At 43.5% G+C, this 24062-nt stretch overlaps 1 protein-coding gene across 7 annotated transcripts in view; it reads left to right on the top strand.

The window, feature by feature from the left end:
- Nucleotides 1–18403, top strand: part of LOC111161044 (TATA-box binding protein associated factor 1) — a 73947-nt gene extending 55544 nt beyond the window's left edge. For 3 of the 7 annotated variants that reach the window (XM_022524498.1, XM_022524499.1, XM_022524497.1), the window contains exons 33-39: nucleotides 6816–6883; nucleotides 7307–7423; nucleotides 11196–11321; nucleotides 12158–12259; nucleotides 12528–12684; nucleotides 13758–13935; nucleotides 16532–18403. In XM_022524498.1, coding sequence (XP_022380206.1) covers nucleotides 6816–6883; nucleotides 7307–7423; nucleotides 11196–11321; nucleotides 12158–12259; nucleotides 12528–12684; nucleotides 13758–13935; nucleotides 16532–16751 — 968 coding nt within the window. In that variant the 3' untranslated portion in view covers nucleotides 16752–18403. The other 4 variants (XM_022524502.1, XM_022524500.1, XM_022524501.1 and 1 more) reach the window with 3 other exon arrangements.
- Nucleotides 18404–24062: the final 5659 nt, after the last annotated feature.

Here is a 24062-nt window from a genome sequence, read left to right as displayed (position 1 = left end):
TTTTTTTTTGCCTTTGTATTACCAGAGCCTGGTGCTTTACTTGGCTTATAGTAAGAGGCCTATTGTGAATTTTAAATTCTACTCTACAGGAAAAGGTGTTTTGAAGTTGCTCTGTTGTCATTTTTCCAGTGGTTGTACAGACATGAGGTGACTTTGTTTATTTAGCCAAGGCTGTATATGTATTTTTAAGTTGCTGAATGGAATGGTTGGTTATTTGGGAAAGAAAAAATGTTTTCAGGTTTTTTTAAATTAACATATAGTGTATTACTAGTTTGAGGTAGAATTTAGTGACTCATCAGTTGTGTATAATACCCAGTGCTTGTTCCATTAAGTACCCTCCTTAATGCCCACCACCCAGTAATCCCACACCCCTCCTCATCTCCCCTCCAGCAAGCATCAGTTTGTTTCCTATGGTTAAGAGTCTCTTTTGGTTTGTCTCTGTCTGTTTTGGTCTTATTTTAATTTTTCCTTCCCTTCCCTTATATTCATCTGTTTTGTTTCTTAAATTCCACGAATGAATGAAATCATATAGTATTTGTCTTTCTCTGACTTCTTTCGCTTAGTATAATACCCTCTAGTTCCATCCCTGTTGTTGGAAATGGCAAGAGTTCGTTCTTTTTGATGGCTGAGTAATATTCGTGTGTGTGTGTGTATGTGTGTGTGTACACATACCCACACATACCCACACCACCTCTTTTTCATCCATTCATCTGTCGATGGACATCTGAGATCTTTCCATTTTTGGCTATTGTGGACATTGCTGCTGTAAACATCAGGGTGCCCATGCCCCTTTGATTCACTGTGTATCCTTTGGGTAAATACCTAGTGCAGTTGCTGGGTTGTAGGGTTACTGTATTTTTAACTTTCTGAGGAATCTCCATACTGTTTTCCAGAGTCACTGCATTTTCAGGTTCTTTAGGACTTTTTGTCAGATAGGTTCTGAATGTAAATCCTACCCTTGTCCAGTGAGATTTATTACCCCAGTTCTCCTCTGGATAGTTTCTAGCTTCTTGAGTTTCTAATCCAGATTCTGAGTAAGATTCTGTTACTCTGGTTTGATAGATCAGACCTGTTATCTTAGAAACCAAACATTCGCATTCAATCCACATTCTACATAATGTAAAGAGCCTAGCTATAGTCTGAAAGATTAGATTTACTTCTCTTTTTACCTTTCTAGACCTAGTTTGAGATAAATATCTAAGAATTGAGAGTTCAAGCTTACTGTCTTTGGGATCTGCAGACTACATGTAGTTTCTTTAGGAATTAGCTGTGTGGATTTTTTTCCTCTCTTTCTCTTTTTAAATCTGACACTGATTTTTTTAAAGACGCTTTCTACTGATACTGGGGTTTGATTTGATTTTTTTAATTTTAATGATTCACATTGGAACACATAGACGTCCCCCTGCACCATTCACTGTCAAGATAATTCTTTATGCTTGTTTTGGCAGAGTACTCATGTTCTTAGGAGGAAGGTTATTTTTAGTTATGGTGGTAAGATCCTCAAAGGAAATGTGAACTTAAGAGTGATCACAAACATCTTTCTCTTCTTGGTTGTGCAGGACTGCTCACCAACCTGACTGGTATTTTTCACTAAAACCTTTCAGATAGCAGTAATACTTGCTTTCCCTTTCTAACTAGAACCGTGAAGCTTGTAACTTTCTTCTCACATCACTAAAGAGGTAAATTAACCTAGAAATGACAAAAAGAATGTTCTTGATTTGGGTGGGAAATCAGCGTTCCAAAGCTGTCGTTGGAATTAGCACTATTTAAGGACATTTGGGTTTGAATTCTGTGTGATTCTGTAGGTTACTACCAATCCTTATTTGGAATAAGACAAAGTATAAATTGATTTCCTTGACAAGACATTTGCAGTTGCATTGCTGATTTAATAAGGAGAGAGAAAAAGCAAAGTATATTTGGAAAAATATTTCTTTTTGTAAATGGGTAGCTTATTCTCCTGTAGGGCACAGTGATAATTCATAGAGGGTCTTATCTTTCATATTCGTTTTTGTGTTGTTTTGGAAATCACTTTTTCAAAAATTAATTTTAGTTTTCTGTGTGTAAGTGGTGTGGTTATAGACTCCTTTGAGAGTCTGAGGAAAAGCCATGGATTTTCCACCTCGAAAACTGTTACCACATACAGAATTTTCTTTACAGTTTCAGGACATTCATGGATCTCTTTCTCTCATTACCACCCCATTCAGGAATTCCTGGGATAAGAAAACATCGGGTATCTTTTCCCTTTGTGAGGGGTTGTACATTTATTTATGTATTTATTGAAGTGTATTGACATACAATGTTACATTAGTTTCAGGTGTACATAGGGGTTTGACAATTACATTATACTGTGCTCACTGCAGTAGGTGTAGTCATGTCTCTCAGCTTATGGTATTACAATATTATTGACTGTATTCTCTGTGCCATATTTTTCATTTCTGTGACTTACTTATTTTATAACTGGAAGTTTGTACCTCTTAATCTCCTTCCTCTCTTTTGCCCATGCTCCCACCTACCTCCCCTCTGGTTCATTCTCTGTATTTAAGAGTCTGTTTTTTGTTTGCTTGTTCATTTGTTTTGTTTTGCTTTAGGTTCCACATGTAACAAAACAAAAGACTTTTATTAAAAATACCTCAGTTGGGGTACCTGGGTGGCTCAGTGGGTTAAGCCTCTGCCTTTGGCTCAGGTCATGATCTCAGGGTGGTGGGATCGAGCCCTGCATTGGGCTCTCTGCTCAGCAGGGAGCCTGCTTCCCCCTCTTTCTCTTTGCCTACTTGTGATCTCTCTCTCTCTGTCAAATAAATAAAATCTTTAAAAAAAAAATCATTCAAAAAAAAGTACTTCAAATCTGCTTTGTATATAGTAGAGTAACAGAGTTAAATAGCCAAACTCTCTGTAACGCTTGAGGGCACACACTGTTAAAAATGGAGGACACGGGGTACCTGGACGGCTCAGTGGGTTGAGCCTCTGCCTTCGGCTGAAGTCATGATCTCGGGGTCCTGGGATCGGGCCCCACATCAGGCTCTCTGCTTGTCAGGAAACCTGCTCCCTGCCCCCACCCACCTGCCTCTCTGCCTACTTGTGTTCTCTCTCTCTCTGTGTCAAATAAATAAATAAATAAAATCTTTTAAAAAATGGAGGACATAGGGGTGCCTGGGTGGCTCAGTGGGTTAAGCTTCTGCCTTTGGCTCAGGTCATGGTCCCAGGGTCCTGGGATTGAGCCCCACATTGGGCTCTCTACTCAGCAGGGAGCCTGCTTCCCCCTCCCCCTCTGCCTGCTTCTCTGCCTGCTTGTGATATCTCTCTCTCTCTCTCTCTGTCAAATAAATAAATAAATAAAAGCTTAAAAAAAAAGGGAGGACACAAACAACTAGTAATCCAAACACATAAACAGGTAGTATCAGCTTTTGTAAATAGTGTGTTTTTTTTTAAAGCGTTTTTTCTTAAGATTTTTTATGTGTTTATTTGAGAGAGAGAGAAAGTTGAGAGAGAGCATGAGAGGAGAGAGGGTCAGAGGGAGAGGCAGATTCCCTGCTGAGCAGGGAGCCAGATCTGGCACTCGATCCTGGGACCCCAGCTTCAATACCTGAGCCGAAGGCAGTTGCTTAACCAACTGAGTCACCCAGGTACCCCAAGTGTGTTTTTTAAAATACATTCTGGGGTTATTATTAGCAGGTGTTTCTCTAGAGTTGCATGTTGCAAAGAAAATGGGGAAGGAAGAGGTCCCGTCTTCAAAATGGTTAAGAGAGAAAATTGTGCAGATGTAGAAAACACTTTTCCCTGTGTTTTATTTTTTTTTAAGATTTTATTTATTTATTTTGACAGAGATCACAAGCAGGCAAAGAGGCAGGCGGGGAGGGGGGGGAAGCAGGCTCCCCGCTGAGCAGAGAGCCGGATGCGGGTCTCGATCCCACCACCCTGAGATCATGACCTGAGCTGAAGGCAGAGGCCCAACCCACTGAGCCACCCAGGTGCCCCTTCCCTGTGTTTTAAATGAGAGCAGTGAGATGTTAAAGGGTTAGTTTAGGTTTAGGTTTCAAAACCAATTCAAGTAAGGTCTAAATTCTTCAATTATAGGCTGGAATTATAGCCACACGGCAAGTCCCTGTAAGTAGAAGAGTCACTGTACCCGAAGAAGCTGACATATTGGCCTGATGAGGGAGGCCTGTAGACTGTGTACAGCCTGTTTGCCCAGTGGCACACGTTACTCTCAACATGAACAAGCTTTCTGATAACGTCTGCAGTCTGTCTCCTATCAGTATTTTGAGGACCAGCCTACTGGTGGCCCTAGGAGATTAGAACTCTGGAAACTTGAGCTGCAGTCTTCTTATCACTCAAACTGTTCTTGATGGTGAGCCAGCTCTGGCTGTCTTTATATGTGTCCTGAATATCTTGATGGTTGACTTTGTTTTTCTTTCTGGTTTGTGTTTTCTTTCTGGTTTGTTTGTGTTTGGCATGGTCAGCTTGTGTGAGGATACCATTTTTATTGCCTCTTTGAAAGAACAGATGTCCTATCTGAGGTTTTAACTGAAAGAGACTTCGTTGTTCGTATAATAGCTTGTACTAACCAGATTAGGTCTGGCATGAAAGTGGCACATATATACATAGTATATTTTTTATCCTGTGCATCCTAATAAATAGTAGGTCTAATTCAGGGATCACTTCCTCTGTGAAGCCTTTCCTAAATCCTTTTTCCCTCTCACTTCCCAGAATTGGCCACTTCTTCCTCTGTGCCTCTACTGAACCCTGTATGAATTTTTCCCCTTCATTATATTGCCCTATTTGTTTATAGTCTGTCTCACTGGACGAGACCATAAGCTTCTTGAGGATGTGGTCTATATCGTTCTCTTTTCTGCCTGGCACATAGAAGGTACTCAAAAATATTTTAAGAATGAATGCATGGGGGGGGTGCACCTGGGTGGCTCAGTGGGTTAAGCCTCTGCCTTCGGCTCAGGTCATGATCTCAGGGTCCTGGGATCGAGCCCCGCATCCAGCTCTCTGCTCGGCGGGGAGCCTGCTTCTCTGCCTACTTGTGATCTCTGTCTGTCAAATAAATAAATAAAATCTTTAAAAAAAAAAAGAATGAATGCATGGGTGAGGGGTGCCTGGGTGGCTCAGTGGGTTGGGCCTCTGCCTTTGGCTCAGGTCATGATCCCAGGGTATTGGGATTGAGCCCCGCATCGGGCTCTCTGCTCAGCGGGGAGTCTGCTTCCCCTCTCTCTCTCTGCCTGCCTCTCTGCCTACTTGTGATTTCTGTCTGTCAAATAAATAAAATCTTTAAAAAAAAAAAGAATGAATGCATGGGTGAATGACCAGAATATTAAAGAACATTAAAGTCAGGGATTAAAAACTCAAATGCCTTCAGGGTCCAGGCAAACATAAGTTAAGCAGACCTGGTAGGGAGGACGATAGCCTGCAAAACACATGCCTTATCTAAAAGGGGCAGCTGCTCCTCAGCTCCAGCCCATTGGTGCTTTGTGGGGATGATGACGCTGTGTTACCACATCTTTTTTAAGAGAAGCCAGATATTTGGGTTTTTATATGAAATTTCTCAGTTAACTAAATGTTGTCAACTAATGAAGATTTTCCTGAAAATTTTTTATTGCGGTATAATTTATACACAAAAAAGTATATATGTTATGGGTATACTGCTCAGTCTGACTTCACAGACTGCAGTGATTTTTTTTATGTGGGCCAGACAAAACTGGATTGACTTGCCAGCCACCCATCTGCAGCTTATGACAAAGACCATATGGGGAACAGTATTGGCTAGTTAAGAATCACTTGATAGGGGTACCTGGGTGGCTCAGTGGGTTAAGCCTCTGCCTTCGGCTCAGGTCATGATCCCGGGGTCCTGGGTTCAAGCCCCGCATTGGGCTCTCTGCTTGGCAGGGAGCCTGCTTCCCCCCCCCACCCCTGCCTCTCTGCCTACTTGTGATCTCTGTCTGTTGAATAAATAAAAAAATCTTTAAAAAAAAAAGAATCACTTGGTAGGTAAAAGTGTCTCAGAGCAGTGTGTAGAATTGATTTGGATTATGATTCAAAGAAGGCAGATGTAAAGGAAACTTTATGAAACAATTGGTGAATTTAAATGTTGACTGGCTATTTAATAATATTACACAATTATTGTTAATTCTTTCATATGTAATATAGTTGGTCTGGTGTGAATATATATATATATATATTCAGTTTTTTAGAGCAGTTCAGGGAACAGTCGAGTGGAAGGTACAGAGTTCTTATAGACCCCCCCAACCTCCACACGTGCATAGTCTTTCCCATTATCAACATCCCCTAGCAGGTGGTGCGTTTGTCACATTTGATAAACCTACACTGACACATCATAATGGCCCAAAGCCCATAGTTTACATTAGGGCTCATTCTTGGTGTACGTTCTGTGGGTAGATACGTATAATGATACGTATCTACCATGATCATGTGTAGTTATTTTTTAGAAGAGTCCTCAGAGACACACATAGATTTTAAAATAATTACAGGTGAGATAAATGAATCAATGCTGGAATTTGCTTCAGAATAATTTGGGAGGAGTGTAAAAGTTGAGGTGTAAGTGAAACAGGATTGACCATGTATTGACAATCATTGAAGCTGGGCAGTGGGTACATGGAAGTTCATCATATTGTCTCTGTTTTTGTATGTGTTTGAACTTCTCCACCTCCAAAAGTAGAGCAAGAGTCCAAGATGAAGCCGGGGCACGGTTTTTCGGGTCTAGGATAACATGGGACACTACTGCTGGTGACAGAAGTAAATTTATGGAACTGAAGTCTGAAAAAGTCATGGCATTTTTCTTTTTTCTTTTGTAGGGCCTGAAAGTCAGTATACTAAGACTGCTCAGGAGATTGTAAATGTCTGTTACCAGACACTGACTGAGGTAGGTGGTAACGAGAAGGTCTTCTTGGGATGTAGCATTCTGGAATATCTTTGTTCCTTTGGGTGTAAGTCTTCCCTGCCTATCTCCTTTTCATATGTAACCTCCCACCCCATATCCCTCATTTCCTTTCCTGCTTTATTTTCCTACCTGGTGCTAAACATTTTTAACAAACCATATGATTATTTACTTTAATTATAATATGTGACCTGTCACTAGAAGAAGCTCCATGAAGACAAGGATTTTTTTTGTCTGCTTTGTTTACCTTTATTTTATTTTATTTACTAAGTAGGCTCCACGCCCATTGTGGGGCTCAGACTCACAACCCTGAGATCAACAGTCGGATTCTCTACCAACAGCCAGCAAGGCACCTTCAGTGCCTAAAACCTACATTCAGTGAATTCACTAATTTTCTTTATTTCTCAGTATGATGAGCATTTGACTCAACTTGAGAAGGATATTTGTACAGCTAAGGAAGCAGCTTTGGAGGAAGCAGAATTAGAAAGCTTGGACCCAATGACCCCAGGGCCTTATACACCTCAGGTAAGTCTGAAGACTAGGAACTGCCTCTTCGAGTTTTCTTATTGGTTTGGGGGAATTGGGAGCATGTTAACAGATATGTTTACTGAGATACCCTTCTTCTCTGTCCTTCCTCTTCATATGCCTTTCGTGTGCTTTCTTGTCTTCTCAAAGGCTAAGGTGAGTGAGGGCCATGGGTCTTGGTGGCCTTGTTGAATCCAGAAGAAGCAGGTGTGGGATGAATGAGTGGGCTGGGGTCTTAGTTGTTTGGGCAGTGTTTAGGAATACCAGATTCCTGACTGCTATGGCCATAGGTATCCTCTTGAGTCTCTGGAGTTCCCTTGCCCATGAATTGGGGTTCTAGGATATCCCTAGAGGATAGAATTCTCAATTAAAGGCATTGGCCACATTGTTCCTGTGCCTCATAGATGTCTAATTACTCATTTCTTCAGATGTGTCTCAGTGTAGCTCAGATGTCACCCATTTTCCTGGATTGACTCCCTCTACTTATAAATGAGGACAGGTAACATTTATAATGTTCTTAAAGTTACATGTCACAAGAGTAGGGAGCAGGATTAAAAGGAAATTTTTAGTCTTTGTGTTCTGTCACCTGAATATATTGGAACATAAGCATACGTTTCCATATTTGAAGACTAGGACTTAGCAGAACATAGCTGGTGCTTAGTTTCTGTGTTGAAGGCACTATGGTAAAGTGGGAAGTATGAATTTTGGCAATAAAACAGGCCTGGGTTTGAATCTTAGCTCTCCTCTTACCTAGCTTTGTGAACTTGGGAAGTTAGCTTAAATGCTCTCAGTCTCCTTTTCTGTAAAATGTACTTTTCAAGATTATTATAAACATTAAATGAGTTAATTTGCCTGGCACGTAGGAGACGTTCAATAAATGTTTCCTTGTCTGTATGAAAATTATCTGCAAAGTTCTCAGACTTCCTTTCAAATTTCACCAAATATTTTTTTGTTTTTTAATAGTTTTTTTTTTTTTATTTGACACAGAGAGAGAGATCACAAGCAGGCAGAGAGGCAGGCAGAGAGAGAGGGGGAAGCAGGCTCCCCGCTGAGCGGAGAGCCCGATGCGGGGCTCGATCCCAGGACCCTGAGATCATGACCCGAGCTGAAGGCAGAGGCTTTAACCCACTGAGCCACCCAGGTGCCCCAAATTTCACCAAATATTTTAATGCAGAATTCTCCCAATTCCCACTGGAAAACTTTTTTTCATTCTGCTCTGAACTGGTACCGCTGCCTGTATGATCTCTGTTGGATTATTGCTGTTTGTATTTCATGCACTCTCCCTATCTATCTTTTACTCTCTGTTGCCCCAAAACCTAGGTTACTGAGGGGCCAAGTATAAAGAGCCCTAGGATACTACTTCCAGGCCCAGAACAAGGAAAGGCTCTTGGAGTATGTGGGCAGATTGGGTCCGGGGGGCTTGGGTGAGTGATGTTGTCCAGAAAGGCCCCTTTTGCTTATACGCCCACAGCTCCCACGAGGTCCTTTCTGGTAAGTCAAAGCCTGGGTTTTAGCCATCACTTCTCAGAAGAGTCTCGCCACTGAGCAGCACCTGCTTAGCTCTAATCTATGACAGCATAAACCTAGTCCTTTGGTGAGTCAACGCCTTAGACCCAGAGGTTATCTTCCTTTCTTTCCTGCTTCTCCCACACTGTCTCAGGTGGCTGAGGAAAGCCTGGCAACTATTCTCCCTTCTGAGCAGTTGCTGTCGTTCGGTACAGTTAGAGGGTTCCCTGCAAAGAGCAGGGTGCAGATAGCGCCTCTTCATTATTCCAGTTCACCCTCTCATCATTGCCTTCACTCGTATGTGCACACTGTGAAACAGTAAGCCCCATGTGTTTTCTCTTAGCCTGAGGATGATGCCCCTGAGTGATTGTCCTTACTCATCACTACTTTCTAACCCAGTGTTATCAAAGGGTTTGTCATAATTCTGGTTGTATGGAAACATAACAGTAATCTTACTTTACTTCCAGCCCTAAACAGTGGTAGTCAGTACCGCGTTTTCACTCAGCTGTTCCCACCAGGCTTGAATTACACCCTACATTGCACCTAACACTTGATCTAAAATTGCTCACTTTGCAGTTTCCCACTAGCTCCTCATTCCCTGATTTTCTCTTCCGTTCAACCACTAGTTTACCTACTCTGTAGTGCTTTAAATTCTGTGTTACCTCTTTTTCCAAAACCCTCTTCAGTCATCCTTGCTTGTTTGCTTTTAAAAACACCCGACAAAGTAACATATATGTGGGGTTCATTGGGAAATACAAAGGAGAAATAAGGGGCGCCTGGGTGGCTCAGTCATTAAGCGGCTGCCTTTACCTCGGGTCGTCATCCCAGGGTCCTGGGATCAAGACGCACATCGGGCTCCCTGCTCAGCAGGGATCCTGCTTCTCCCTCTCCCACTCCCCCTGCTTCTGTTCCCTCTCTTGCTGTGTCTGTCAAACAAATAAATAAAATCTTTTTTAAAAATATTTTATTTATTTATTTATTTGACAGAGAGATCACAAGTAGGCAGAGAGGCAGTCAGAGATGGGGGGGGAGGCAGGCTCTCTGCTGATGTGGGGCTCGATCCCAGGACCCCGAGACCATGACCTGAGCCGAAGGCAGTAGCTTAACCCACTGAGCCACCCAGGCGCCCCAATAAATAAAATCTTAAACAAAAAAGAGAAATAAGTTACCTAGAGTTAAGTCCACCAGTCCAAAAGAACCAGCCACTGTGAACATTTTGGTGTGTTTCTTTCAAATCTGTGGGGTGTGTGTGTGTGTGTGTTTATGCGTGCACGCGCGTACGCATGTTTACGCACATGCACATGTGCACACCAGGGTATGTAGACACTTTTAAAATGAAATTGGTCAGAATGATTTTGTGTCTTACTCTTTTCACTTCACATTATGTTATGGACATTTTACCTCATACGTCTTTGAAAACATGGTTTTTAAATAGCTACATTATATTTCTACCCCCCAGAGTTTTAGAGAATGCTTTCCTACTTCTCCAGCCTGTTCTTTATCAGTTCCTCCTGCCCTCCTGTCACTGAAAAGTCCATTTTGCTATATCCCTCATCTCTTCAGGAGAGGGAAAAGGGAAAGGATCTATAATTTTATTGAATTACAAATTATCTTCATTCTCCCAACAGCCAAGAGAGGCAGACATTATCATCCATGTTTTATAATTGAAGAAACCAAGGCTTAGAGTGATCAAATAGTTTGTTGAAGTTACTCAGCTAGCAAGTGGTGGAGCGAGGACTCAAACCCAGGGTATTTTGTTCCAAAGCCCGTATTGTTTTGTTTTGTTTTGTTTTTTACCACACCATTTTGCCTCATAGCATCTTCTGATGAGCTCACAAACTATTAACCCACTACATGCTCTTGTTGGAATTGGAATTCCTTTATGCAATTTCCTATTAGAGGCCTCTAAACCAAACAGTGAAAATTGCGCAGGTATGAAGCCCTAGGCCTGCCAACAATAAGACAAGGCTTAGAAGACACTAGGTTATTGACCAGAAAGACTGTCGGGACATAGAATTGTCCCACAGCTTTGATGCTTTTCTGCTTCAGGCTTCTGATCTGAGTCAAACATCAGGTTTCCTCTCTGCTAGAATGAGCAAACATTTGTAAGATTCCCCAAAACCTGCGCATAAAGCTGTGTCAAACTGTTTCTCTTTAAATGGATTGCTCTGCATGACCTTTTTCTGCAGTGAGTGCTCTAAAAGGGAGTTCTGGATTTCTTACTCCCTTTCCTAAACAGAAGCTAAGTTGTACATTTGTGCCGCAGCCTCCTGATTTGTATGACACCAACACGTCCCTCAGTATGTCTCGAGATGCCTCTGTATTTCAAGATGAGAGCAGTATGTCTGTCCTGGATATTCCCGCTGCCTCTCCAGAGAAGCAGGTGACGCAGGTAGGATGTTCTCCTTCTCGTTGCGGCACTGGTAATGTGCTTTGGTGTGGGGAGTGGGAGAGAGATGATGTTGATACGTGACATGCATCGTGAATGATTGGGCCCCTTTGGCCCTGGGCATGAAGGCTTAGAAGTGGGTTTTCGAGGTGGGTTGGTGGCAGGTCACATGACCGTCTTCTGTCTGTCCCCATGGGCAGAGTCAGGCACAATAGCTCCTCAGGGAAGGCACAAGTATGAAAAGTGTATGAGGCATCAGAGCAACCTCACAGGTGACTAGAAAGACCAATTGCATTCAGAGACAGAGTTCAAAATAATTGGCCCTGCTACCGTACTGTATGGATGCTGTAATCTAAGTTAAAATTATTTATAAAATTAAATTAAATTTTTAAAAATTGGCCTGTTCTAGAGTGCCCGAAGATGCTCCTGATCTGAAGCCAAAAATCCTATCAGCTGCTCTCAGTCAGGCTTCCACTGGAGAGTACAAAACCCAGGAGAGTTTTTCTATCCCGAAGAGTCCTAACGGAAGCTAAGGAAAGCTTGGGTTAGGAAGGAAGAGTCTCCTTGTGATGATACAGCAAGAGCAGACCAAGGACCTTCCTATTCGGGTTTTTTGTTTCTTGTTGGTTTGTTGTTTTTGTTTTAGTTTTTTTAACTCTACCAGTGATTTCCAAAGAATGGGAAAAAGCACACATGCCTTGAGCTGTGTAAACAGCCCCCACTAGCTGTGGGGTTGGCTGGGATGTCAGGGAGGAGCATCCGGCCTGGGTAAGAGCCCGTGGTTAACTCCTCCTACAGGCACGTCCCTCAATGATGTGCTGTTTGTGTTCCTTACTCAGATGCACCAGGGCCGAGGTAGGCTGGGCGAGGAAGACTCTGATGTAGATATTGAAGGGTATGATGATGAGGAGGAGGATGGGAAACCTAAGACTCCAGCCCCAGTGAGTATGCTTACAGAAGGCTTATGGTTACGTTACACCCTCGTACGATAGGAGCCCCACTAGCACAGGGCAGGCCAAATCCCAAGCTGATATCAGAGAGTCCGTAGTGAGGCCCAATCAGACTTTAATCCTTGGAAAATTAGCTAAACGAATTCATCCACCACAATTACTTACCTTCTTGTGAGGCAGCAAGGGGGGTGCTGGTGGTGGCTTCTGGTCTCTTACTTGGTCGATTGATGGGACTTTGACCCCAACTGGTCCCATTCAGGAAGGCGAAGATGCAGATGGTGATCTTGCCGATGAAGAGGAAGGAGCCGTGCAGCAGCCTCAAGCCAGTGTCCTATACGAAGACTTGCTTATGTCTGAAGGAGAAGATGATGAGGAAGATGCCGGGAGCGACGAAGAAGGAGACAATCCTTTCTCTGGTAAGTCTTGTCCGTGGCTTCTGTTCCAGGTAGCTCACCATAGCACCCTAAGGACTGGATAGGAAACTCTGGGCCACATGTGCTTTTACCAGAAACTGCTCTTTTCTTGAAGTCTCATTAATAGACCCAGAGTCCTGAGTGCTCACAGGATGAGGACCTTCATCAGCCTTTGAGGAGGTAAAGAAATGTAACATAGAAATTCAAAAGGTGATCGTGGAAGAGGCAATGCCTCAGTAGCATCTTTGACTTGAATATTTGATAAAGAAGAGGAAAGAGGTGTTGTGTTTATAATAGGGAAGTTGGGGGGGAGATAAGGAAATAAGATCCTGCTTTACTCAGCCATAAGAAAGAATGAGATCCTGCCATTTGTGGTGACATGGATGGACCTAGAGGGTATAACATTGAGGTAAATAAGTCAGTCAGAGAAAGACAAAATACCACATGATTTCACTCATATGTGGGGTCTAAAAAAACTGAACAAAGCAGAAACAGACCCCTAAGTACAGAGAACAAACTGATGGTTTCCAGAGTACAGCGGGGTGGGGGGGTTGGGCAGATGGATGTGAAGGGGAGAGGGAGATTTAGGCTTCCAGTTACGGAATGAATAAGCCACGGGAATAAAAAGCACAGCATATGGAATATAGTCCATGATATTGTAATAGTATTGCACGTTGACAGATGGTAGCTACGTTTGCAGTAAGCATAGCGTGCAGTGCTGTATGTATTGCCAAACCACTGTGTTGTAATCCTGAAACTAATAACATTGTACGTCAACTATCCTTCAGTTAAAAAGATCCTACTTAGTTTATTTTGTCAATTAATGGCAATGGCAGGGAAAAGTACAGGAGAGGATTGGGGGAAAAACAAGACTGGACTGAGATGAGAAAAGGAAGTGGTTATTTGGGTTCTGTTTCCAAACTGTGGTCTTGCTGATGTTGGTCCGAGGCTCCCCTCCGAGGTGAGGAGTCCAGGCGGGGTGCCTGTGTAGATGGAGGGCAGGAACTGGTTTGGAAAGACCAAGCCAAAGATGGCACTTCTGTCCCGCTTATCTCAGGATCGTCCTCTTTTCACAGCTATCCAGCTGAGTGAAAGCGGAAGCGACTCTGATGTGGGATCCAGTGGGATAAGACCCAAACAGCCCCGCATGCTTCAGGAGAACACAAGGATGGGCATGGAAAATGAAGAAAGCATGATGTCCTATGAGGGAGATGGTGGGGAGGCTTCTCATGGTTTGGAGGACAGCAACATCAGGTAATCGGCAGCAACACACTCCCGGGCTGTGGCCTCAGGGCCCAGCTGTGATGGCAGAGGGCCCAGCCTCAGATTACTTTCATCCATCAAATGTTTCCACAGCTCCCTCTAGGGCCAGGCATTGTGCCGGGCCCTTGGGGAGACACAGAGGACCAAGCCATATCCTGCCCTCGAGGAGCTCACAGTCCGGTGGAAGAGACCGATAACAAACAAAATCATTGCAAGTACAGTGTGCTGAGTGCAGAGTGCCAAGTTGCCGCTGAGGAGGGGGCCTCTCCCTCTGCTTGGAGGGGGCAGGGAAAGCATGGAAGATGAGGGAACATGGACCTGGCAGTAAGGCCAAATAGGAGTCTGCTAAGTAGAAAAGTGGCAGGAGGTGAGGAGACCCTTAGAGACGGAACAGTAGGTCCAAAGGCACAGAAACCAAAGGATGTTCCAGGGTGAAGGGAGGTTGTGGGGAGTTGTGGCTCCGGAAGCAACAAGGCATTTTATCGTTGAGGACCTCACATGACATGTTAAGACACTTGGAGCTTGGGTAATAGGAATCATCACTTCAAGGAGAAAGAAGTAACGTCGGATTTGTATGTTCGGTAAACTTTAGGGTAATGGTAAGGATCTCAAATGGGATCTGTTAGAAGTGGGGGAAAGGAAGGGACGTATTTAAGAGTTATTTAGAGGATAGATCAGTTGGATTTGGGAGATACAGACATAAAATGAATGGGAATGTCACAGAGAGGGAAGTGGAAAGAGCAGGTATTCGATGAGGTGGGAAAGGAGGAAAAAATGAATTTGTCTTTGGACATGTTAGATTTAAGGTACATCAGATACATCTAACCACATGTGTCCAGCAAGCAGTTAGAGTCTTTATGTACTCCTTAAGCAAATATTTATAACAAGTTCAAAAGCAACTAAGGTGCAATCCCTTTCTTCAAGGAGCTCAGTGTAGTGGGAAACCTAGAACAGGTTAATAGACGATCATAGTGTGACATGGGAAGTCAGGCAACCACAGGGTTTTTCTGGGACTTGGGTAGGAGTGGGGTGGGGGAGCTACTTGGAGAAGGAAACCGAACTAACTCAGATGAGGAATTAGCTAGACAAAGAAGAAAGCGAAGGGCACTTCGGAGAGCAAGAACAGCGTTATGAAGCACTAAACATTCTAGCGTGTGCAGGCAGCTTGGTGTGGCCGGAGCTTTTGATCCATGATCTGTGTGATAGAGACAATTTACAGAGGTAGGTAAGGACCAAATCATGAAGGGCCTGAAAGTTCAGGGCAGACACTGAAGGAGAGGTATGAGCAGATCTACATTTCTGCAAAGAGTGTTCTGTACCTGCAAAGAAATGCACATGGCCAATAAATATATGAAAAAATAATTCCCCTAGGAATTAAAGGAAGGCAATAAAACAATGAGATGCAGTGTTTTTACCTACAAGATTAACAAAGATTAAAATGAATGATAATGCCCAGTGTTAGGAAGGTGTGAGGAAAAAGACATTCTCCAATGACTGCTGGTGATATGAATTGATAAAATGAGTGGGTAGGAGAGAGGCATAGCAATTTATCGTTATAAACCAAAAACTTAAAAAATCTGCATCCTCCTTGGCCCCCCAAAATTCCATGTCTACAAGATTATTCTGTAGCAGTAATGAAACAACTTCATCAAGACATTTGTACAAGGAGTTTAATCACAGTATTGTTTTTCAATATGGGGAATATTGGAGACTGCTTCAGTGTCCCAGTGAGAAACAGTTATTATCAATCATGTGATGGCCATATAGTGGAGTACCATATAGCAGTTGAAAGGATGCTATAGATGTGTGTTTATTGACATGGAAGGATGTTCATTATAATCAGTGAAAAAAGCAGAATCCTGAAGTATTCCAATTTTGTAAAGTAAAAAATGCATAGAAAAAAAAATTAAGATGATCATATACCAGGAGATTATCTCTGGGTAGTGGAATTACTGGTGATTTTTTTTTCTGGCATATATTTTATTTAACAAAACAAAACAGTGAACATGCATTGCGTGTATGGTGGGTTTTGGGGGGTTTTTTGTTTTGTTTTTCGGGGGTTTTTAGCAAAATTAAGAATAAAGAAACAAAAAATAAAGAGCACTGTGGCAGAAGTGTGAAGAATGAACTGGAGGAGAGCAGGACTGGAGGCATGGAGATTTATTTCAGTGGTGCAGGCCAGAGATAGCAAAGGACTGAGCTAAGACAGGCAGAGTAGAGATGGAAAAGAGGGACAGAGACAAGATATATTGAAGAAGTAGCGTCTTCAGGACTGTTGACTAATTGGATCTGTAGACGAGTGAGGCTATAAGTGGGAGAGGAAACTCTGAGGCTGTCCGAGCATTTACGGCCATGCCAGCTGGCAGTGTGGTGTTCAGGGGTTAGGGGAGCTTTTTATTCGGGTTCTTGTGAACGTGACGTTGGCAGGTTGGTGTTTTGCACAGGATCATTTTCCTGTCGGGGACCTATAGAACAGTCCAGAATGAGTCATTTTGGTGTCCAGGGGAGATGAGATGGGCTGATCCCGTGGTGGCCCCAAGAACAGGGTGGTGCCTGAGCTTGAGAGATGGCCTGTTTCTCTTCTCAGTTATGGGAGCTATGAGGAGCCTGATCCCAAGTCGAACACCCAAGACACAAGCTTCAGCAGCATCGGTGGGTATGAGGTATCAGAGGAGGAAGAAGATGAGGAGGAAGAGCAGCGCTCTGGCCCCAGCGTACTAAGCCAGGTCCACCTGTCAGAGGACGAGGAGGACAGTGAGGATTTCCACTCCATTGCTGGGGACAGTGACTTGGACTCTGATGAATAAGGCTTCCTTTGGGCCTCCCTTTAGCCTTCCCTGTTCTCCAGCCTAGGTGGCTCACATTCCCTAATGTTCATAACTGTACAGAGTCTGATCCTGAAATCTCACAAGATTGACTAACGCCTTAGCCTTTAAGAAATAGTATATAAATGGTAATAAATCACCTCCTCTGATCTTCCTGGGGCAGTGTCACACTTTGATTAAAAACCAAGCAACCCCTTTTCCTGTACCACTAACAAAAGGAGAACAGTCTCCTCTTTCTCCAGTGCCCTCTTTTAGCTCCACTTACTGCTCTTGGTATCGCTTTTTTCCCCGAGAAGGAGAAGAAATGATGAAAGGCCTAACAAATTTCTCTTGTTGCCCTCTTGGTATATTAGACATTTTCCAAGCATGTTATCATCTCAGTTTTCTAATTTGCAGGCTAGAACAGGTGACAGCCCCCTTGCTGGGACAGAGAATTGGGTTCTGCTCGATTCTGTGCCCCAGTAACCACATAAACCTATTGGACAAACTGCCCATTACTTTATTTATTTGATTATACAATGCCTTGTCCCTAAATGGATTTGGGGCAAATGGCTATCAGTCCTTCTAGCAGCCGGTATGTCAGAAATGGTATGTTGTCATGTGAATGTGTTCTGTGCCCGTCATCCCCAAGGGACAAGGTAGGAAAATGGTAAGGTCCTTAGGGCAAAGACTGTGTGTCGTCTTTTGTTTTTTTTATGCCTAGGATATGGTTCTGTGCATTGTAGGTGCTCAGGAAATGTTCCTACAGTCATAACATCCTCGAAAGACTTATTTTTTGACCATCTGCTCTGTGGTAAGCACTCAATCAGATCCTTGGGGTGCAAAAGTAAATAAGACACACAGCTTTTAACTATAGAGCTCACCCTCGATTTGGGAGAGGGGGAATAGAATTAAAAACTTGTTTCTTAAATCATTACCATGGTGCTGTAAGCTAAGCGCAATGAAGACGCTAAATGTAAAATAGAGGGGAAAACAGAGGAGTGACTGTGTCTGAAAAAGTTAGGGAGGTCTTCCTAGAGGTAATTTATAGGCTGACTGTTGAAGAACGAGTAGGAGCTGGCAGATGGAAAAGTCCAGGCAGAGTGTAACCTGCTGTCTCTACTAGAGATAGCAGGGTGTGTTCCCGATCTGTGCGTGTGTGCGCGTGTGCGCCTGCCTGTCTTGTTCCAGAAAGGGGTGGAGGTGGTTTGTGCTCCAGTCCTTTAATGCTGGAGTGCCTGGAGACAAGACGGAAAAGACTGGCAGGAAACGTACCCTCGATGCTAACAGGTGTGAACTGTAATTATTATAGGAAATGAGGAGTGCATCAGATTTGTGTATTAGAAATTTTCTATATGTGGAATGAAAAACATTGAGGAATCCTATGTAACAGAAAAGTTTGACCCCGCCTTTGTAAAACACAAAACCACGTGTGTATATTTATATGTGTGTATATACTTGTATATGCAGAGGAAAAGGTCTGAAGGGATATATGCTGAACTGTTCACAGTGATAACCTCTGGGAAATGGGATCGGAGGGGAGGGAGCTATGCAGTTGTGTGTATATTGGGAATGTATTGTGCTTTTATTTCTATATCGTTTGAAACTTTTTACAAGTATGTACTATTTTTGTAATAAAAAGAATCTTTTTAAAATACCCAGCAATAGTGTGGAGAGTGGTTTGGAGGGGAGCAAATCTAGTCAGTCTAGGGCTGAGGGGCATGAATTTGAGAGATCTTCAGGGGGTAGAATCAATAGGACTTGACCGGCTGGCATTCGGGGGTGGAAAAGGAGGAATGGGATGGAAGGTGCTTTTAGAATTTGGGTTTGGAGACTGGGCGGGTGCATGGTACGCATTCATTTGTTCATTCAACTTTCATCAAGCAGTCTGCTGGATGCTGATATAAAAGTAAGGTCTAGTTTCTGATTGCAGGGAGCTTTAAGGGCTGAGAATGAGAGGGAGAGACATGTCAATAAGTTTAATAAAATGTACTCTTTGCAATACATACTTGACAAGGATCTGTGGTGAGAGGAAGGAGTTACCAACTCTGCTTATGGAGTAAGGATGTGATGGTTTCACAGGGGAGAACTTTGAGATGGATCTTGAAAAGTAGGTAGTTTGCCAGACAGAGGGAAGGGGAGGGAGGAGGGCCTTCTTGACAGAGGGTGTGGAATTACCCAGCCCCTTCATAGAACGAGTAGTTCTGGATGGGTGGAACAGATGGATCATATGTCGGATGGTGAGGACCGTACTCACGATCAGTGCTCGTTTTAGAGAGAACGTGCTGGCCGCACTTCGAAAACGGGTGGACTGGGGGAAGAGGGTGGTGCCAGATGAGAGGAGGCAAACTCAAGCTGGCCGAGGCTTGGGCAGTAGGGACGTGATGAGAGGTACACTTTGGTGACTAATTGATTGGATGATGGAAGGTGAAAGAGTGGACCCTAGGTTTCTGAACTAGGTGACCGGGTCAGTGGTGATGCTGTTCACAGGCTGCGGTTGGAAGGTAGGAGAAATAGCTGCGTTTGGTTGGAAGCATGGAAATTGAAAGGACGATAGGTGGAAAGCCTAGGATTTGTGTAATCTCAGGAGCAGGTGCGATCGGCCAGAAAATGTGTCGTCAAGAGAGCATGGAGGACAGAATCCTGGTGAAAACCAATATTTGGAGGTGGCCAGAAATAGAAGTAAACCCGGAAAAGTGGTATTTCTCAAACCAAAGAAGGAGTTTTAAGACAAACCACTCCCCCACCCCCCCGCAAAAATACAACATGGTTGCCACGGAGCAGTAGAGTAAAAGGAAGCCTGAGGGAGAGAGCCTTGGGTTTTGTCACCTAGGAGGTCCCTGGTGGCCTTAGCAGAAGCAGTTATAGAGGAGTGAGGTTGGAAGCCAGCCAGCAACAGGGTCCAAGGAGCCCATGGAAGATGAGAGTGACCGTAGAGACCGTAGACTACTCTCGAGAAGCAAGGCTGTGAGGCTTAAAAGGGGGAGAGTCGTAAAGGGGGAGATAAGTAACCATGCCTATATGAGCTTAGGGGAGAAAACGAGAGAAAGGGGTTGGGGGAAAAGAAAAAAACAGGATAACTGTTGGGAAGCCCTGTGTGAGAACAGGCGGGAATGTCAGGAAGCAAACCCAGCATGGACACCAGCAGGAGAGAAGTCCTTTTCCCTGAGACCCCAAAGGATGGATGTCCCAGATCAGTGTGTAGATATGGGAAGTAGGAAGCTGGAAGAGTTCCCACTTCATAGCTTCGGTTCCCTCTGGGAAAGAGGGAAGAAGATCCTTGGGAGAAAAATTGAAAATGGGCTGGGATCGTGAATAGAAGTGTGGTGCTACCGGGGGAGGTGTCCCCAACAGTAGCAGGGAGGCGGAATCGTGGCACATCCATTCGGTGGAAAAGCGTGCAGCTGTTAAAAATAGAATGAGGAAGAGCAGTGTGTATTCATAGGGAAAGGTGTTCTTGGAAAAAAAAAGAGAATAGGCAGTGATGTTTGAGTTCATTTTTTCGGGGGACAAGGAGGATACACAACCATGTTTGCGTACGCACAGAGAGGAGGTGGCAAGGTGCACTTGAAGCTGTTAACACCTCTAGGAGTGAAGTAGAACAGGGGAGGGGAGGGAAAGATGGCTCATCCTTTTCACCCCAACCCCTCTACTCATGTTGAAGTGTTTCTTTTTGGTTTGGTTTTTGGTTTGTTTTTTTAATGGTCCCTGAAGGAAATGGGAGCTGGAGCTGACAGGAGCCAAAAAAGGATTGCTGGGTGTTGAACACGCAAATGAGGTTACAGACGTTAATTTGAAACGGCACCAAATTGGGGTGCCTGGGTGGCTCAGTTGGTTAAGTGTCAGACTCTGGATCTCAGCTCAGGTCTTGATCTCAGGGTCACGAGTTCAAGCCCTGCATTGGGCTCCATGTACGCCCACCTACTTAAAAATAAATAAGTACATACAAATATACACACATACCTTTAACCAATTTCCTTTATTGTGTGATTTTTTTCCAAGGCTGTGTTGACAGCAACACAGCTGTCAGGGTGTAGAACCAAAGGTAAGCAGTTTGGGGTGAAGACCCAAATATAGGAGAGAAATTGGTGGAATTTCTTTCGGTCACTCTTTGTTGACTACTCTGTACCAAGACCTTGCTGGGTGGCTGTCATCGGCAGATAGGTATCCATGTGTTACTGTGATAAAGTTAAGATGTTTTATAAAAATCTGGAAAGGTAAGCAATGAAAGAACCACACAAGATGCTTTGAAAGACTGGCCAGAGAAGTGTGAAGAGAACAGGATATACTGTTTTCAGGGAAGCCAAAGGAGAATTTCAAAGGATGGAACTGAGGTCAGCGATGTCTAGTACTTGCAGAAAGGTCAGTCTTGTCCTTTGGACTTGGCAATCTGTGAGCCTAGTGCAGACTGTTTCCTTGGAATGGTGGGTACAGAAACCAGATGGTAAGTGGGCTGAAGAATTAAATGTGAGGAAGTAGACACAGAGCTTGATTTGATTAAGTAATAGCTATCATTCACTGTGCCAGCCTCTGTGCAGAGAGCCCTCCTTACCTAACCTCACTCAGTCCAGAACCATCTATGAGATAGGTGTTATTATTCTCATTTTACAAATGAGGGAACACGTTCAGAGGTACAAAGGGTAGAGGGATTAGTCTTGGACCTCAGAAGGACACCCCCTTTTTTAAGATCTATTTATTTATTTATTTTTTTAATATTTTATTTATTTATTTGACAGAGATCACAAGCAGGCAGAGAGGCAGGCAGAGAGAGAGGAGGAAGCAGGCTCCCCGCTGAGCAGAGAGCCCGACGCGGGGCTCGATCCCAGGACCCTGAGATCATGACCTGAGCCAAAGGCAGCGGCTCAACCCACTGAGCCACCCAGGCGCCCCAAGATCTATTTATTTATTTTAGAAAGTGTGAGCGGGGGATGAGGGGCAGAGGGAGAGGGAGAGGATCTCAAGCAGGTTCCCCACTGAGCGTGGATCCGGACATGGGGCTTGATCTCACAATCTGGAGATCATGGCCCAAGCTGAAATTAAGAGTCACACGTTTAAGTGACTGAGCCACCCAGGTGCCCCAGAAGGACCCCCTTGACCAGAAGAATGAGTGTTGGATATATCTAAGCAGTAGGAAGGGGGCAAACCATGCCTCTGGGCATTGTAGACCCTAGTAAGGAGTTTTGTCTTTATCTGAAAAGTAGTGAGACACTTTTCTACGGCAGAGGAGTGGAGCTGGAGAAGGTTGCCTCAGCTTTGCGTTTCCAAAACTTCGATCCCTTATCAGTATAAAAATAGCCAATTTCTTTCCTATTGGTAGTTTAAGTTTCTTTCCCAATTCCAGGGTCTTAGGTATCATAGGACAGTATTTGCCTAAATATAATAATCTGACTTGATTCCCCCTGACTTTGAAGAGAGACAACTGGTGTGCTTGTTAAAAACCCTGTTTCCCAGGCCCCAATCCAGCCCTCTTGAGTCAGAATGTCTAGGGAAGAGGACTGGTGTTCTGTGTATTTTACAGATGGCCCAGGTAATTCTTAATCTGAGAGGTTTGGGAAACTGATTCAGCGACATTCCCACATTACTGCTAGCCTCTATATCAGCTGTTGTTTTTATTTAGTATTTTTATTTTTATTTTTTTTTTTTTAAAGATTTTATTTTTTTTTTTTTCAGAGAGAGAGAGAGGGAGAGAGAGCAAGCACAGGCAGACAGAATGGCAGGCAGAGGCAGAGGGAGAAGCAGGCTCCCTGATGAGCAAGGAGCCCGATGTGGGACTCGATCCCAGGACGCTGGGATCATGACCTGAGCCGAAGGCAACCGCTCAACCAATTGAGCCACCCAGGCGTCCCTATTTAGTATTTTTAAAAGATTTTATTTATTTACTTGACAGAGAGATCACAAGTAAGCAAAGAGGCAGGCAGAGAGAGAGCAGGAAGCAGGCTCCCTGCCGAGCAGAGACCCCTGTGCAGGGCTCGATCCCAGGACCTTGGGATCATGACCTGAGCCGAAGGCAGAGGCTTAACCCAGTGAGCCACCAAGGTGCCCTTTTATTTAGCATTTTTTAAAGATTTTATTTGAGAGGGAGAGAGCGGGCACACAAGCGGGGGGGGGGGGGGGCGGGGGGGCAAAAGGAGAGAGACAGGCAGACTCCACACTGAGCATGGCGCCCAACGCTGGACCCGGAGATCATGACTATAGCCGAAATCAAGAGTCCTTCAACCAAATGAGCCACCCAGCACCCTCAGTTCTTCTTAAACTAGTATATATCCAAGTGGCACTGGGGTCACTTATTGTAAATTCAAATTCCTGGGCTTGGAATGTGCATTTTTAATATGCCTACCTTAATGTAATAATAGTAACAATATCAATAAGGTTTTTTTGGTAACTATAAATGCTTTCGAAGAAATACACAATCACAGGTTTTTTTAAATTATCAGGTAAATAATGCAAATTTATTTTTTGCTTTTTGGCTCATAAAAATAGTCAAAGGTTCTAAAAATAAGAAGTTACCTTTATTTTTTTAAGATTTTGTTTATTTATTTGAGAGAGAGAGAGAGAACACAAGCGGGAAGAGGGAGAGAAGCAGGCTCCCTTAGCAGGGAGCCTGATGCAGGACTTGATCCCGGGACCCCGAGACCATAACCTGAGCTGAAGACAGACGCTTAACCAAATGAGCCACCCAGGCGCCCCTAAGTTACCTTTAATATTTTGTATCTCACCCATTATTTATAAATGTTATACAGAAACTGTGATAGTTTATATATAAATTATAAATTCTGCAAGTTGGCTTAAATAGATGTAAGAGTTTCAAAATCATTTCTCTTGAATTTTCCTTACATAGGTTTGGATTTCTTACATTTTGGAGACTTGGAATCCAGTGTTTCCAATCAACTCCATATTACAGCTTTTCGAATTTTTAAAAGATCCATTCACTCTGATTTACAACAAAATAAAAACATATGCTTATATCCTATATTTGTGACTCTCTCACTTCTATAGTACAAAAAAGACCTATCAACCAAAAATTTGATTTTTTCCTATCTATAATATATGTAAGAAATGCTCAAATAACAGAAGAAGCAGAATTAAATTGCATTTTAGTAGGCAGAAAGTAAGTAATAAAAAAAGAGTTGGGGTACCTGGGTGGCTCAGTGGGTTGAGCCCCTGCCTTTGGCTCAGGTCATGATCCCAGGATCCTGGGATCGAGCCCCGCATTGGGCTCCCTGGTCATCAGGAATCCTCTTCTCCCCCTCCCACTCACTTTGCTTGTGTTCCCTCTCTTGCTGTGTCTCTCTCTGTCAAATAAATAAATGAAAA

Source organism: Enhydra lutris, unplaced genomic scaffold (assembly GCF_002288905.1).
Source record: "Enhydra lutris kenyoni isolate GAN:26980312 unplaced genomic scaffold, ASM228890v2 scaffoldscaffold81, whole genome shotgun sequence".
NCBI classification, from domain to species: Eukaryota; Metazoa; Chordata; class Mammalia; order Carnivora; family Mustelidae; genus Enhydra; species Enhydra lutris.
This window is presented reverse-complemented; position numbering and strand designations above follow the sequence as displayed.